At 35.0% G+C, this 17,542-nt stretch overlaps 1 protein-coding gene across 2 annotated transcripts in view; it reads right to left on the bottom strand.

The window, feature by feature from the left end:
• Window positions 1–17,542, bottom strand: part of PREX2 (phosphatidylinositol-3,4,5-trisphosphate dependent Rac exchange factor 2) — a 309,846-nt gene that overhangs the window by 116,703 nt on the left and 175,601 nt on the right. For both annotated transcript variants that reach the window (XM_063668842.1, XM_054499002.2), the window contains exons 26-31: window positions 17,363–17,542; window positions 14,651–14,745; window positions 13,781–13,863; window positions 13,007–13,097; window positions 12,244–12,372; window positions 5,797–5,838 (exon numbers count right to left, since the gene is read on the bottom strand). In XM_063668842.1, the coding sequence (XP_063524912.1) occupies window positions 5,797–5,838; window positions 12,244–12,372; window positions 13,007–13,097; window positions 13,781–13,863; window positions 14,651–14,745; window positions 17,363–17,542 (620 nt within the window). The remainder of the gene's footprint in view (window positions 1–5,796; window positions 5,839–12,243; window positions 12,373–13,006; window positions 13,098–13,780; window positions 13,864–14,650; window positions 14,746–17,362) is intronic.

Genomic DNA, 17,542 nt, shown 5'->3' with positions numbered 1-17,542 from the left:
TCTCTCTTGCCTGCCACCATGTAAGACATGCCTCCTTCCCCTTCTGCCTTCTCCCATTCTAAGTTTTCTGAGGCCTTCCTGGCTATGCATAACTGTGAGTCAATTAAACTTCTTTCCTTTATAAAGTACCCACAATCTCAGGTATTTCTTTATAGCAGTGAGAAAACAGACTAATACACCCACTTTGAAGATATGTTTCCACTGTGAAATTCTGAACTAGAGATTTTTCAAATGGAAAGAAGCTAACACACAGAGTTCATTTCTTCAGGTGCTTCGATATATACAAACTACAGAAACACAAAGCTACACATTCCACATATTGAAAAATCACTTCCACTAGAAGTGGAAACAACAAAGGGAAAAATAACCTCCTCTCAAATGTGTACTAAATATTTCAAGGGTTCGTAGACTCTTCTGGAATAAAGAAGCATTCTCAATATTAGTGTATAACACAGAGATAAATGCTGACTTTATTCAGTGGTGAGCTCCCGTTCTATAGTCTGACAAAAAAGCCATAATTTTTAAGATTTACCAAGAACACTGAACATCTGTTTTTAATAACCATCAAAGGCATGTGTACACGTAATTTAGTTTCTATGTTACTTGGTTTCACTGTGAAACCTACTCTTGAAAATTTTATTAGAAAGATAATTAAATATTTAAAATATTTAATTTTGTATCTGAATTTTCATTTATTAGGCTCAACTATAGAAACATGCTGCTTTGGTAGGTTAAAATGGCGGAATGTGGCCATTCCATATGGCTCAACTTACTAATTTAACCAACAACATGTGTTAAGCGTCTATATCATGTGCCCCATGCTACTAGATAGGAAAGGACATTTATAGGTAACTATAAAATCTTTAAACTGGAAATGAACTTTGTCCAATCCTGAAGAAAAAAAACTAAACACCTATTTTGTTGTGCAAAATTTCTATCACAGTAGACATTGAACAAATGTTTACTAAATCAATGATTAAAATAAAGAGTCAGTGGCACTAAAAATAAATAAAAAAGTGAAATGAGAAGACATGAGTTCATTCTCTGGTTTCTTGAAATATCTGGATTTAATTTTACTTAAGAGGCTAATTCAGATAGCTTGTTAGCTCCAGTGTGCAGCTAGGGTACTGAGGTTCACAACAGAAACTAAATAAGTAAAATAAATTGCCCTATGTCTTTGTTGTACATTATTACTTTGTTTTTCAGATGTTCTACAGTGAAGCAGAAAATCTGGGTGAATTTTTAAAAATACTTCAGTAGATTTGGCAGAAATACTCCCACCCATACCTTGAAAATGATTTAATAAAAATCTAATTGGAAAGAAATTATGGATATTGAGTGAAAAGCAAAAATCTAGAGAAAGAAGGATCTGCACTGCAAGCTTTAACAAAAATCACCAGGATTAATAACTTTGCCACTGGTAGAAATAATTATTTCCAAGTTTCTTTTGTGAAAAAGTTCTTTTCTATTTTTATCCTAAAAAGAATACTTAGATGTTTATTCTATATTCTGCTACTATATACCATTTGCATTTAAGCTAAAATAAGATTTTTCTTTCAACCTTTTTATCAAATCAGAACTGATTGCAATTAACAGTCAACTTTTCAATGTGCAAAACCTGTTGATAACTTGAAGTTGTTTTCATTCATCAATTCAAATGTTTAACACTGAATGAATACCCTATAGGAATTGACAGCTGCAACAACTACTAGAGGATCCAAGCTGGGGCCTCAGCCATATTGAATAAAAATTCATATTTCATGAGATGATTTTCTGTTGCCACCTTCCTATTTTCAACAGAGAGTAGATGAATTGTTTGCACAGATTCAAAATGTACATATTATATCAACAGCTTTTCAAGTTAACTTTTTACAAACTATCATCTCACAGTGAATAACAAAGTTAGAAAACAGTGGCATAAGCGGGACCTTGTGACCTATCCCCGACATATTTACAGCTTCTCAACATACCACTTCCCTCCATTCATTCCACACTACAGCAACAATGTTCACAGAATTATTGGGAGAGCACATTAAAACAACATATCTGAAAGCAGTCAGAAGTGTGGGGTACACAGACCTGTCTTCTTTGAGCCACACAGTACTGCTCAGCAGTCCTCAAATACCAAATGCCCTGTGGCCTACACTGGGCCTATACCTTTCTTCCAGATGCATTGCATGCCCTTGTCCTTCTCTTCTGCCTAGGAAACTTTAAATCAATCTTTAAGAGTCAACTCATCAAACTATTGAAACTCATTGAAAGATTATCTCCCCTTCTGAAATTCCCCTCTCCCCAAGAAAGTACTGGGGCTCTTCTTCTGGTCACCATAGACTTGGGGGTATCCTTCTACTGGAGGGCTAATTATATAGCACAGTGGGCATTCATTTATGAGTCTGTGTTCCCAAGGAACCATCAGCACATCAAGGCCAGAGAAGTGGCATGTGACTTAGGCTCACACTCCTTAGAGGCATATCATCTGCTTTCAACTACCCATTCTAAGTCATATTTTAGGTATCAGATCCCCATGTGGAAAATGGGGTTCATTCCTCCTTCTTAGGTCTACAGTAAAGATAAATGAGATAAAAAGTATTTAAAGCACTTAACAAAGTAAAGTGGTGTAGCATTATCATTGTGATTCTTCTTTTTGTTTAGCATCTAGCACCGTGCCTGGCACTGAGTAGGTGCTCAGCTTTATTTGTGTAGCATCTAGCACCGTGCCTGGCACTGAGTAGGTGCTCAGCTTTATTTCTCATGGAGAAGGAACAATTTGTTACATAAATACAACAAAATCTACTAACTCTCAGCAAAAACATCCAGGTCTTTTTCTTTCAATTATGCAACCATTCAAAATTTACAACTATCCATCCTTTACCAAAGGTATTTTTGTTTTTTGTGTGTGTTTTTGTTTTGTTTTGTTTTGTTTTTTAAGAGAGTGCGTCTTGTTCTGTCACCCAGGCTGGAGTACAGTGGCACAATCATAGCTCACTGCAGGTTCAAACTCCCAGGCTCAAGAGATCCTCCTACCTTGGCCTCCCAAATAGCTGGGACTGCAGGTGTGTGCCATCACATCTGGCTAATTTTCAATTTTTTTTTTTTTGTAGAGGCAGGGCCTCACTATGATATCTAGACTGGTCTCAAACTCCTAACCTGAAATAATCCTCCATCCTCAACCTCCCAAAGTGCTGGGATTATAAACGTGGACCAGGACACACTGCCTTCATTTCCTATTTTTATGAATATGAAAGAAGTACAGCAAAAATCACATCTGCTTTCAGCTACTAGCAAAAGAAGAAAAACAGAGATTTTGAGGGGTTTTTTTTTTGCTTACTATTATTGTAGAGTAAGATTTTTATTATTTATTTTTACCATAGAGTAATATTTTTCTTATAGTGAGAGTACACTCAAAAGAAATGGTTTTTGTACCTATCAAAGGCTTCAGTTTCATTTCAGTATTTAAGCACCTATTTAAACTCATCTTCTAACACATGTTTTAAATTACACTATTTAATCTTGGCTGTTTAGAAGTTTAAGATCTGTAATTAGCTAGCTGGTCTAAAAAGAATGAGATGGTTTCTAGACACACAAAAGCAATCTCAGATATTATGCTAACACAGAGATTGCAGGGAAAATAAAGCAAAATAAACAACAAAAAAAGGAGATTAGAGAAAGAGAAAGGTAGAAATAAAAGGAGGTTAAGAATATTTAAAAGACACAGTCTACCCTTTTCAAATAAACAATTTCATAGCCAAAAATATGAAGTATTTTGGCTACTGTTTTGGTGTCATCCTATATAGAAGAGGGGAGACAGAGTGAGCAAATAAAGCAGGAAAATAAAGAATTGTAAGAGGAATAGAAAAATAAAATTGAAATCAAAATAAAAATCTACCACAGCATCCATTTCAGCATTAATGAATAAAATGAAGCATCCCAGAATCACCTCCGGAATTGGCAAACCTAAGTTTGAATTTCAAAACTGCCACCTACTATTTATTCATTTATTCAATAAGGCATCAATATGCCTAAACTTCTAGATGCTCCAATGCCAGTGTTGACTGTATACTATGTGCTGGTTATTATTAATCTGCCAGAATGTCAATTTCTTCACCTTTAAAACTGTGGAAACAATAATATTCTCACATGGTGGGTTGTGGGGACCCAACGAAATCCAAGAAAATGAGGTCCATGAATTGTGTTATTAGTAAAACTCAGAAACTGTCAGATATTTTTGTCATTATTATTAATCAGTCAAAAAGCAAATCAAAAACATTTTTCATTAGGGCAAAAAACCAATGGACAAATAAAAAAGCCCTGTTGGTTAACTTGGTTCACTCATAATTTAAAATTTCCAAGTGTGGTACTTTGGAAAAGTGGTCACAAATTCTTTCCCTCCCTGTATCCACACTCTTGTAATGTAATTTTGAGACCCTTTCCTTCAAAAGTAGAATCTATGTCTCTACCCCTTAAGTCTGGCCTTGCCAGTTACATGCTGGGGCCAGTAGAAGGTGGCAAGCTCTTAGACATTCGCACTGTCTTCCTGGAACCCTGCAAATCCACCATGTGAACAAGAACAGGCTAGTCTCATAGATGACGAGAGACAGGCTGCCCAGGCAGCCCTGTTACCTCAGCTAACAGCCAGCCAAATGTTACATATGTGAGCAAGGCCACCCTAGGTCACCTGTGCCTAGCCAACCCACCACCTGACTGCAGACACATGGGCAAACCCAGCCAAGATCAATAAAACCTGGCACAGACCAGCAGAAATGCCCAGATGACACTAGACAGGTAAGCAGTAAGAAATGGTCATTGTTTTATGCCACAAAGTTTGGGGATTTTTTTTTTTAACACAACAAAAGCTAACTGCTGTCACAAGTAATCATTCAGGTTATATTTTTTAGGAACAAATCCCTATCAACATCTAGTTAATGTAATAGAATTTCTGTGTATACACATACACATACTTTATGGGAAATAGATTAAAATAATAAAAGTAACTCATTCAACATATCTATATATCTCCGAATCTACAGAAAGAGATGCACAGCAGGCTAACATCAAACTGTTCACTGTAATTAAATGGCATGTAGTTGAGTTTTCCCAATCTTTACGATCTATTTCCTTGTAAATGCATTTTGAATGAAAACCTTGTTGAAATATTTCATACATTTTTTCCTTTTTTCATTCATATAATTTTTCATTCATTTTTGCCACAAATATTTGTTGAATATCTATATGCCAGCCACTATTTTAGGCATTTGCTGATGATCAAAATAGACATAGTGCCTGCCTTTATGACATTTACAGTCTATCATCTGCAATTTAGAATCTCATCAAATATTTAATTTCCTTTGGTGTCATTTTCCATTACCAATATTTTTTGAGCTCCCACTAAGTGCATGGTAAAAGTGTTTTAATGTAAGATTTGTAAAATGTTTACATACATTCACTCTTGTTCATAAACAAAATTTAGACACAATTAACTTTAGCAAAACCTACTCCCTTTCTCCTGTTTAATAATATTTTGTTTAAATCTATATGCATATATGTTTTCATGGTTTCGCTTATAAGAGAATACAAGTGTCTGTGTACATGTATATGTGTGTATATATATATATATTTGCATTTTTATTAAAATGATGTGAGTACTTTTTCTAATCTTTCCAAAGGTTTGGAGAAGGTAGGGATCATATTTCTATTTTGTAAATGGTTGAAGGCATTGTCCTCAAATTTCAAGGCTTTATTATCCTGGGCCACAATCACTTAAATAGCAAAAAAATAAAATAAAATGCAAAATGTTACCTGAATATTCAAGAAGAGCCAGGAGTATCCTACACTTTACCTCTGCAGAGAAAGAAAACACATCAGTTAATTGTTCACTCTTTCTGTCACAAATACCATATTTTAACTGTGTAGTCAAAATTAGTACGATCTTATTGTACTAGGTTCATGCAAAAGTAATTGTGGTTTTGCCATTACTTTCAATGGATGGTAAAAACAGCAATTACTTTTGCACCAACCTAATATTAGATAATAAAAATCCATTCACTTGACATGTTACTCTTGCCTGTTTGCCTACACAAATTCTAACCAGTGTTCAAGATCCTGAAATGTCTCTGAATTATATCAGTCAATGAAACACCATTCAAATCCTGGCAGCTTTTTAGGTCATCCTTAGCTGTTTTAGCCTGCTTGGTGTTCTGCAAGCTACAACTGTTGTAATCACTAGCAATAAACTGTCAAACAATATTTTTGCTACTGTTATTTAAACTTTCAAAGTTTACACATGTGTGTATATATACACACACACACGTATATATGTATATATATATTACACACATACATATACACACATACGTATATATATACACACACATACATGTATACATATATGCACATATACGTGTGTGTGTATATATATACATATATATGTATACATATATGTATACATATATATACATATATATATATATACACTCTTCTTCCAACTCCAACCCACACAGGGTCAATCACAGATGTTTGATAAATGTGTATGAATTTCATACTAATTGCTATGTGTCCAATGAGTTACATGTCCATTTGTTTCCAACTAATAAATAATTATAGTTTATGTGCAATAGGTAAATTTAAAAACTTACAAAGTTCCTGCTAAATGCCCAAGATTATGGGAAACAAAAAAGATTAAGTTATATCCTATTCTAGACAGATTCACAGTAGAGTCAGAAAGACAGAATTGACTGAAAAGAAATGCAGGAAATACTTGAAAGGGCACCACATTTCACAAGTGAGACTGAAAGCAGAAAAGGATTTCAGAGGCAGCAAAGTACAATAAGCTAAGAGTCAGAAGACTGCTGTTATATACTAGCTTTGTGGCTTTAGAAAATTGCTAAATTACTTTGAGTCTCAATTAACTCATTCATAAATGAAGATAACATCTGCCTTATCTATTTTACAGGTCTGTGTAAAATATAAGTGAGAATATGTATGAAAAGTCTTTGAAAATTGTTTAAAATCCTATATACAAGTGAAGACTGTTATTATTGTAATCTGAATCTGGCCCAAGTTGGTATAGAATTCTAAATGAGACTAGAAAATATTTCATAAAACTTTAAATTATCACTGTCAAGAAAAGAGATACATATTCTAAGATTGAAAGATTTTGCTAGCAAAGGAATATAGTAGAGAATGAATAACGATTATCTAACAATCTAGCATACAGAGATTTTATTATATCATTAAGAGACTGAGATTGGGATATGATTAGAAAGCCCCACTGAAAAATGGCTTCTAACAGATCAATGTGTTTAGTCTTACCTAACAGAAAATCACTGCAAGACTCTGTGACACAGTAGTGAAATTATGAACACGATATTTTAGGAAGATAAATCTCGTAATGGTTTTAAGAATCAGAAAAAGATAGGGAGAGGGAGGTTAGCCAGAAAAATCATTGCAGTTACTGAAGTGTGATGAAAAAGGGAAAAACTGAAGAGACACTCTTTAGAATATTGGGACAAATGCAGGGAAAAAATTTTTTAAAATATAGGTTGCTAAAAAAATATGAGATTTAGAATAAAGCATTTTTCTTTTCAGGGAACAGAAAGTTGAAAATGTGTTCACTAATAAACATCTGAATTTAAGGTGATGGTGGGCTACTCAAATAAAAATATCTTCATTCAGCTGATAATATGAGGCCATAACTTACCTCAGAGTTTAAGCAGGAGACAGGCATCGTCTTAGTGACACCATACAATTAATCTGTCCTCACTTAATTCACTATCTTCTCTGCTCTCTTCTACACACAGTTTAATCTGCTATGAATGGGTGAGTATATAATGATACAATTTTTGAATAGCACTGCAACAGTTCTAAATAAAGATCATAGAATTATGACACCTCGATATCACATGTGGTATATAACGGATGGGGTATTTTGAAATTGGAGACTAGGAAAAGCACTAGAAATGGGGTCATCCCAGCTACTTATATAAACCAAGAAATTCTGGTCTGGTAGTGCCAGGTTAAATTAAGTCCCAAGATCTAACCTTTCATTAAGTCATTCACTATATAAAGACAGTCTAGGAAGCAGAATGAAAATGACTTAAGTTGAATAGGATAAATTCATGCTGAACTAGTGAAATTACTCAAAGTGCCTCCACATAACAAGCAACTGATTTCAATGATCCTGAAGCTTTTTTAACTCCTAACAGGACCGGACATCACACGTATTACCAGGAAATGATAGCATGCCCTCTCGCTTGCATAGTCCATTGAGATGAAGCAAAATGTAATCATTTTTAAAGACTCACTTAACATGGTGACAATCACAGCTCTTACCCAAACAGCTCACTGAAACTCACTGAAATTTGCAACCAGAGATGCAACTTAAATTCTACAGAGAGCCCTCCCCACACCATTGACTATAAGACTCTCAGCCCATCCAACCACACTCAACACTGGACTCCCATGACCAAGAGTGGCACCCAAATTCACAACACATATCAATCAATCCACCAATCAGTATGTATATAGTTATCATTCCTATAGCTTCTTATTGTGACATGAGTTACAGAGAATACAAAAGCAGGTCTTGAAATGAAAATGTAAGATTCTTAAAATGAGTACTTTTTGAAAAATTAAACTTTTTATCCTGCATTAGAAATATATATTTTTAAACTTTTAAGTTCAAGGGTACATGTGCAGGTTTCTTATATAGGTACACTTGTGTCATGGGGGTTTGTTGTACAGATTATTTCATCACCCAGGAATTAAGCCTAATACCCATTAAGTATTTTTTCTGATCCTCTCCCTCCTCCTACCCTTCACCTTCTGATAGGCCCCAGTATGTGTTGTTCCTCTTTGTGTCCATGTGTTCTCATCATTTAGCTTCCACTTACAAATGAGAACACGTGGTATTTGGTTTTCTGTTCCTGTGTTAGTTTGCTAAGGATAATGGACTCCAGCTCCATTCATGTTTCTGCAAAGGACATTAGCTCATTCTTTTTCATGGCTGCATAGTATTCCCTGGAATACATGTACCACATTTTCTTTATCCAGTCTACCCCTGATGGGCATTTGAGCTGATTTCATGTCTTTGGTATTGTGAGCAGTCCTGCAATGAACATACATGTGCACATATCTTTATGACAGAATGATTTATATTCCTTTGTTTATATGATGAACCTCATTTGTTAATTTGAGTATGTTGAACCAACTTTGTGTCCCAAGGATAAAGACTACTTGATCATGGTAGGTAAGCTTTTTGATGTGATGCTGGATTTGGTTTGCCAGGATTTTGTTGAAGATTTCTGCATTGATGTTCATAAAGACTATTGGCCTGAAGTTTTCTTTTTGTTGTTGTATCTCTGCCAGTTTTTGGTATCAGGATAGTGCTGGCCTCCTAGAATAAGTTAGGGAGGAGTCCCTCCTCCTCAATTCTTTGAAATAGTTTTGATAGAAACTGTACCAGCTCTTCTGTGTACATCTGGTAGAATTTGGCTGTTAATCCATCTGGTCCCAGGCTTTTTTTTGGTTGGCAGGCTATTTATTACTGATTCAACTTTGGAGCTTGTTATAGGTCTGTTCAGGGATTCAATTTCCTTCTGGTTCAGTCTTGGGAGGGTGTATGTGTACAGGAATTTATCCATTTCTTTTAGATTTTGTAGTTTATGTGCATAGAGGTGTCCATAGTTATGATATTTATGTGTAAATGCACATAACATGATAGTTATATGTATTTCTGTGGGGTCAGTGGTAATATCTCCTTTGTCATTTCTAATGTGTTTGTTTGGATCTTCTCTCTTTTCTTCTTTACTAGCCCAGCTAGTGGTCTATCTACTTTTATTAATTTTTTGAAAAATCAACTCCTAGATTCATTGATCTTTTAAACGGTTTTTTGTATCTCAATCTCTTTCAGTTCAGCTCTGATTTTAGTTATTTCTTGTCCTCTGGTACCTTTGGGTTTGATTTTCTCTTGCTTCTATAGTTCTTTTGGTTGTGGTGTTAGGTTTATAAATCGAGATCTTTCTAACTTTTGGATATGGGTATTTAGTTTTACAAATTTTCCTCTTAACATTGCCTTAGCTCTGTCCCAGAGAGTCTGGTATGTTTTACCTTTGCTCTCATTAATTTCCCAGATTTATAAAGCAAGTTCTTAGAGACCTTCAGAGTCTTAGACTCCCACACAATAATAGTTGGAGACTTCAGCAACCCACTGTCAGTATTAGACAGATCATCAAGGCAGAAGATTAACAAAGATATTCAGGACCTGAACTCAGCACTGATCAAATGGTCCTGATAGACATCTACAGATATCTCTATACCAGTACAACAGAATATACATTCTTCCCATCACCACATGGGACATACACTAAAATCGATGACATAATCAGACATAAAACACTTCTCAGCAAATGCAAAACAAGTGAAATCGTAACGATCACTCTCTGAGACCATAGCACAATCAAATTAGAAACAAAGGTTAAGAAATTCACTCAAAACCATACAATTACATGGATATTGAATAACCTGCCCTTGAATAACTTTTGGATAAATAGTAAAATTAACGCAGAAGCCAAGAAGTTCTTTGAAACTGATGAGAGCATTAGAAATTTCTATCTGAAAGACAAAATTGTTCAAAACAAAAAAGTGGGGGAGATGATTTAAGGATTTCTCCATTCCTAGCTAATATGCATTTACCTTAAAACAAATATAAAATCTCAAAGATGATAACAACTGCAGAATTATAATTTCTAGTAGTGTCATAATACTGGCATCTATTCAGCAGAAATGTCTTTTATTCAGTAAAGTATATACTTAAATTTCTAAAACATAATTGTTTTTCAAAAATGCATTTAACATTTATGCTATTCATATTTTGGGGAATTTTAAATTCAGACTTTTCATTAAATATTATGTTATGAAGTATCACAGATAAACATTACATTAGGCCATAAAATAAAAATATAGCCAAGAAAACCAGCTGTCAAATACAAGATTTTATCACAAGATAGAATCACTATGATTTATTTGGGGAAGTAGTCCATATCTGTACAAACTTCCTTTCTACTAATCTCTAAACATAAGTTGTTATATTTGAGTATAAGTCTATGCAGAAGACTTAGTAATCACAGAACATTTAAGCCATCTCTGTCATTTAATAAATGTGGAAGTTGAAGCCTAAAAGAGTTAAGTGACTAACTCAGACTCCATTTGATATAAGGGGTTGTCTTTTGTCAGCAAAATTTACAGCTCTCTTTAATTTGCCCCACTTAAGGTAATAACTGCAGTTACACTGTAATTCTGCTAAATACCATTGAATACTATTGACCACATCCGACTGACATACAAATGACTGAGGAATAAATATATAAACACAGGAATAGTATTTATTGTGTGGGTTTCTCGACCTTAGCACTATTAACATTTTGGATCAGAGAATTCTTCCTTGTAAGGAACTGTCTCGTACATTCTAGAATGTTCAGCATCATCCCTGGCCTCTATCTAGAGGTCAGTAGCACACCCACAATTGTGACAACCAAAAATACCTCCAGATGTTGCCAACCACTTGTCTAATCACTGGGAAGAAAATTGCTGAGTTATATATCTAGATGAATTCTCATTTTATCTTTTTCACCGTAATCATTTTTGAAACTCTCAGAATTTTCACTTAATCACACTGATTCTAAACAACATGCAATCTATCTCAATGAAGTCGTCTCAAAGTTATATATCTCCAATTTACAGGTTTTACCAATTATAGAATGTCATGTAAATAATGTTATGGTAGTTAATAGCAATCAACTTAGACAAACACTTCTGATATAAAAACTTAAAAATTAATGATGCAACCTACGTGATTATTTTGATTTTCATACAGCTTCACAATTGATTTTTTTTTGTGGATAAACTTTTGCTTCATGCCTTTTTGTAAATCCTTCAGAATTTGTTTATGATATTGTCTCCTATTAAAGAGTCTTAAATTCTCTTCATGTTCTATTTGTTTTCATAACTTTGAGCCCTTATTTTATTCACTGAGAATATTCTCCATGATGTTTATAACCTTGGGACACAAGACCCTATAATCTTATTCCTTCTTGCCCTCTTCCTCCCTCACCATTTTCAGTACTTTTATTTTCTTCACAACAGGAAACACTGCAAAAAGTAATCAGGCATTACCACACTTTTGGTTTTAGTGGGTTTTAAATTGATTACTGCTAATATCATGCAACGTTCTTTGATTTTCATGCTGACCTTCAACAAATTTCCTGATGTTCTGAGCAAGAGTCCGGACGCTGCTGGGAAGATTCCAAGGATCTTGCTTGATATGAAGCCGTAGCCTTTTTGGACAACTCAGCTTTGGTTCCATTTCCTGTTGAAATTCTAAATAAACACAGAAAATCTCTCTTAAGTCTCAACTAATTCCTAAACAATGAAGCCTTTCGGCTTCAAAACCTTCTTCTGTCACTGTTGTCCTAGACTATTGATATGGTGGTCATTTCTTTTGCCACACCATCAGAAAATCCGTTAAATCTAAAAAGTCAAACCTTAATGTTATTTTCTTATAAATGTTTAAACAAAGCAAATTTAGATGAAAACTCTACTTTCATTATCCCAAACTAGTTACTTGTCAGAGTGGCAGCTCCATCCTTTCCATTCATCAACTCTCATTCCCCACATCCTTTCCTCACCACTGGTAAACAGCCAAGAAGACATTACATTTGGTTTCAGCAAAATCAACTTCATGTTTATGTATCTTCAATTAACTCATTTTTGCTCAGCCTGGCCCCTATAGGCATTAAACATTTTAAACTTTCAAAGAAACAGACATGTAAAAATTCCTATGCTGACTTTTTTACATATTCAAAAATTATCAGAATAGAAGTAGTGTTTGGTGAATTATGAAACATAAGTAACTGGAATTGTTCCTCTTATGCAATCTGCTTGCTTCACGACTATATTGTCTACCACCTTGTTTTTCTCAATTGCTTCTACTAGTTAATTTTTCAAGGCTTACCTTGCAATCCTCGGCCTGGAGTGAGATACTTGGTTTGGTCAAAGGCCCTCACAACAGCCTGCCCTTTTAGGAGATTGGTAATTGAATCCACCTATCAATAGTAGAGATTTCTGAGTTACATATTTCTCATAGTACATGATACATATTTCTAAAAGTAAATCTTATAAAATATTTTTTCTTAAAGCAACAATTATTTTTGAAACCCCATGATGCTTGTGAAATCGATCTTTACATAAAATATTGAAATAAATGCACCTGATAACATTTGCAATGACATTTCTTACTATCTTACCATATATTAATACAAAATATAAATTTACTATGTAAGTTATTGGAATCCTTTTCAAAGTGGTAAAATCTTCTACTACAAATTTTGGTTATGGCTATAAATTTTGTTAATGTAAAACAACAAAATTAGCATCCAAGGCAATATCTTGTGCTTTTTAACATTAGAAATAATGTTGAGCAAGAAATATCATAAAGCTTTCTGAAAACCAAAAACAAACAAAAAAAATACTAAAAAGGGTAACTCCTATGTGTATAACAGTAATTTCCCCAGAACTGTAAAATACTTGATATTCACAAAAATCCTTTAGGTTAGTTGGCTGAAGGAATGTTTATTCCTAGTTTAAATGTCAGAAATTGAGGTAAAGGAGGTAGAAGGACAGATTGAGGCCCTTCTGTTCTAACTCTGAACTCCTTTTACTGCATCTGAAAAAGGGACTCCTCACAGTTTAGTTGTGGAACAAAAGCCCCACAAATGCCCGATTGTACCTGGCTGAAAAGATGCTCAAGGCAACTATGTATCTTGTCCTGTTTATCATGAGATATGCGAACACTTAGGGGAAGTTCATCACCTAGATATCAAAACAAAAACAAAACCAAAAACAAAAATCACTCATCTTATGTTTAACGTACCAAAATATTTTAATATTAAATAAAATGTAAAAATTAAACACAAGCTCTTATTCCATGCACAGTTCTCATGTTCAGAGAAAGAGTTCCAAAAGATTTAATAGCTCCTGGGATGTTGCTATTTCTTCTGAAGGCAGAGTGCCTCCCAGAAAGGACACTTGTTAAAGATTCTTTCAAATGATGTTCCTCCAATGGTTGAAGAGTTGACATAAACTGCATAATCAAAAATTAAGATTTTCCCTAATTGGAATGAAAGGTCTTTGTTCTTAACACACACAAGATAATATATTTATAAGATAATTATATCAATGTGTTTCTCTCATTACCCTCAATCCTCAACATCCACATATAAAGTTAGCTTAGGTGAACCTGCTGTCTTAAATGCTTCAAACTCCACACCTGCCCATCCCCATCAACAATGCCTAATACTTTCAGTATATTTCCTGTGTACCCATAATCTTTCATAGAACCATAGAGAGATAATGGAGCATATCTGAAGATTACAATTAGTTTGCTTATGTCATTGCTTTTTAACTCACTCCCTTTAAAATGGGATTGGGAAATAGACTATCAAGCTCATAAAACTGAAATGCAATATGTGTGGCCACAGAGAGTGACTGATAAAAGGTAAAAATAAAAATTCATATGGATCTAAGAAATTAAAACCTTAAAGTTATCTCCCATAAGACTAACATCAAAAAGCCCACAGGCCTTCACCAATGAACACACCTGAGTCCATTTCATCACTGTGGAAATACGAGCTGCACTGGCTGCTGCAGATGCTGGTGAAGGAGGCGATGGAATTCCTATTGCTGTTGCAGTCACTGAAAACAACAAGTTTCATGTTACTGTAAGAGTGCATCTGCCCAGGTGTCCCTGCAATTTCTTATGACATAAACTTCTATCAGTTATATTTATTAGTATGTTTTAGAGAAAACTATGAGAAAGATAAACTTGTTCAACTCAGTCTATCTTACTTTTTAAAGATGGCATATTTTCTGTCTTTTTTTTTTTTTTTTTTTTGGAGACGGAGTTTTGCTCTGTTGCCCAGACTGGAGTGCAGTGGCACGATCTCGGCCCACTGCAAGCTCCGCCTGCAGGGTTCACGCCATTCTCCTGCCTCAGCCTCCCGAGTAGCTGGGACTACAGGCGCCTGCCACCACACCAGGCTAATTTTTTGTATTTTTAGTAGAGACAGGGTTTCACCATGTTGGCCAGGATGGTCTCCATCTCCTGACCTTGTGATCTGCCCGCCTCAGCCTCCCAAAGTGCTGGGATTACAGGCGTGAGCCACCGGGCCCGGACAAAGATGGCATATTTTTGATTCAATTATATTTCAAATTTTCTTGTATCATATAATCTAATCCTAAATGATTTTTTAAGGGCAGTTAGTTATAAAACTAGGAGTCACACCAAACTTAAAATTCTTTATAATCTGTTTCATGATACATGCCGGTAATTAGATAACTTGCTAATAGAGACAAAATACTGTTCTGTGATTTCTGTCCCTTTCTGGTAGCTTAAATCATAACTTATTGGTAACACTCTGAGCTTCCTTAGGGAGGATAGGAACCTTGTCTATCTCCACCTCAGAGCTTTTAGCACAGGGAAGTGCTTGATAACGATGAATGCCCAAGGAAAGAAAGGTTCAATATGTTTGTGTGTGAACAGGGACAAATTTCAGAAATAGTGCAGGAGATAAAATATTTTCTTTCCTCTCAGAATAAGTAAAAAGGACGTCCTTAACTTTAAATTTACATTTAAAATTTCTATCTTAGCCTAGAGGGAAACTGTCAGGGTAATTTTAATTATCTGATAACTAGAACTTGAGGTAAGAAAGTATTTTTAGACATGTAATTTCCCACTGGGAAAAACCCTACAGATTCCTATTAAAGAGCAGGTTGGGATGCTTAGAAGTGAAAAGTAAATGAAGTGATAAAAGTGGTTAATCTGTCTGATCTATTATTAAATCTCTAGAATAACTCTTATGTGTTCATTAAGATCCTTTTTGGAAACACAGAAATTGGAATAGTAGAGTGGTTAAGAGACAAACTGGGAAACCAGACCACCTGGTCTCATAGGTAAATGGTATCAGCCCTCTGGGCTTCAGCTTCCTGATATGTAAAATGGAGTTCCTATCAGAACCTGCCACCGAGGCTTGCGGTGAGGATTATGTAAAATCCTCCTCTTCCCCCATGTGTTTGATAAAAGTATATTTTTAATGTTAGCTCCTAGTTTGTAGCTAGTTATACTCTGATGAGAACTTTGATTACTATTTCATCAATATCTTTTCATTGCAAAACGCTGCATAATAAATGAATGAAGAAGATAGTTTTTGCTTTCAATTAATATAAATGAAAAATATGTTGAAGTTGTATACACAGCTTATGTGGCTGGTTATGACAGTCCTCAGTGAGGTATCAGGTGATACATGGATTCAAGGAACAAAAAGCAGTTTGAATTAAGGAAGTTCATGTGAGGAGACATCATTTGAAAGTCTAGTAGGAAAACAATAACAGAGTTTGGAAGGAAAGTATTTTGGGTTGAACTAGGTCTCCCAACAAAATTCATATGTTTGAAAAGTGATCCCTAGTACCTCAGAATGTGACCTTATTTGGAGATAGGGTCTTTACAAAGGTAATCAAGTTAAAATGAGGTCATTAGGGCATGACCTTAAGCCACCCTATAAAATGTCCTCATAAGAAGGGAAACTTTGGACACAAGACACACATGGAGGGAAGATGACGTGCAGAGACACAGGGAGAAGATGGCCGTTTACACATCAAGGAGCCAGGCCTGGCACAGATCCTTCCTCCACAGCCTTCAGAAGGAGCCAACACAGCCCACACCTTGGTTTCAGATTTTTGGCCTCCAGAACTGTGTGACAATTTCTGTTGTTGAAGCTGACCGGTTTGTAGTAATCTGTTACAGCAGCCCTACAAAACTAATACAGAAGGTATCCAAGAGAGTAAAAACCATAAGCCTTGTCTCCGAGGTAGGCAAGGAACATTAGTTCCATTAGGTTGGAACATAGAAAATGAAAAGAAAAGAGAGAAAAAAGGGCCAAAAGAACTCCTATTCACTACCCAATAACCCAGTGACAGAAACAGATAATTGAAAAAAATGTTAATCCTGTATAGGCACAATTTTCTTACCTGCTATCTGTGTTTCACAATCCATATACAGAACAACTCTCCCAAATTAGGCTCACACAACCAGAGAAAAAATGCTTTTTCCAAGCTACTCATATTAGAAAAGGGAAGGATTTGAAATATTACGCTGTCCCACTATGCTTTGTCTGAGGTCAGTAATAACAGGTGATTATTGTGAAAGACCAATTAAAAGAAAAACAATCAAAAACTTTTTTCAAGATCTTTGTGGAAAATCCAGCATCATATTTGACTTTGTTAAGAAAATGAGTTTGACGAATTAGTGAATTACCTGTAAGAGTCTCTGTTGCTGATGGTATCATGACCAGAATCTTCCTGTTCATCTCCTGCTACATTAAAACATACCCGTTTGCTGTTTCTTTCTCCCTTCTCATTGTCACTGTCTGTTGGTATTATGCCCTCTGATGTCTTACGTTCTAATTTAGGAGAATATGTTATTGAAGACAGAAGG

The sequence above is a fragment of the Pongo pygmaeus genome, chromosome 7, assembly GCF_028885625.2.
Source record: "Pongo pygmaeus isolate AG05252 chromosome 7, NHGRI_mPonPyg2-v2.0_pri, whole genome shotgun sequence".
Lineage (NCBI taxonomy): Eukaryota > Metazoa > Chordata > Mammalia > Primates > Hominidae > Pongo > Pongo pygmaeus.
Note: the sequence above shows the minus strand (reverse complement) of the source record. Positions and strands in the feature narration are given on the sequence as shown.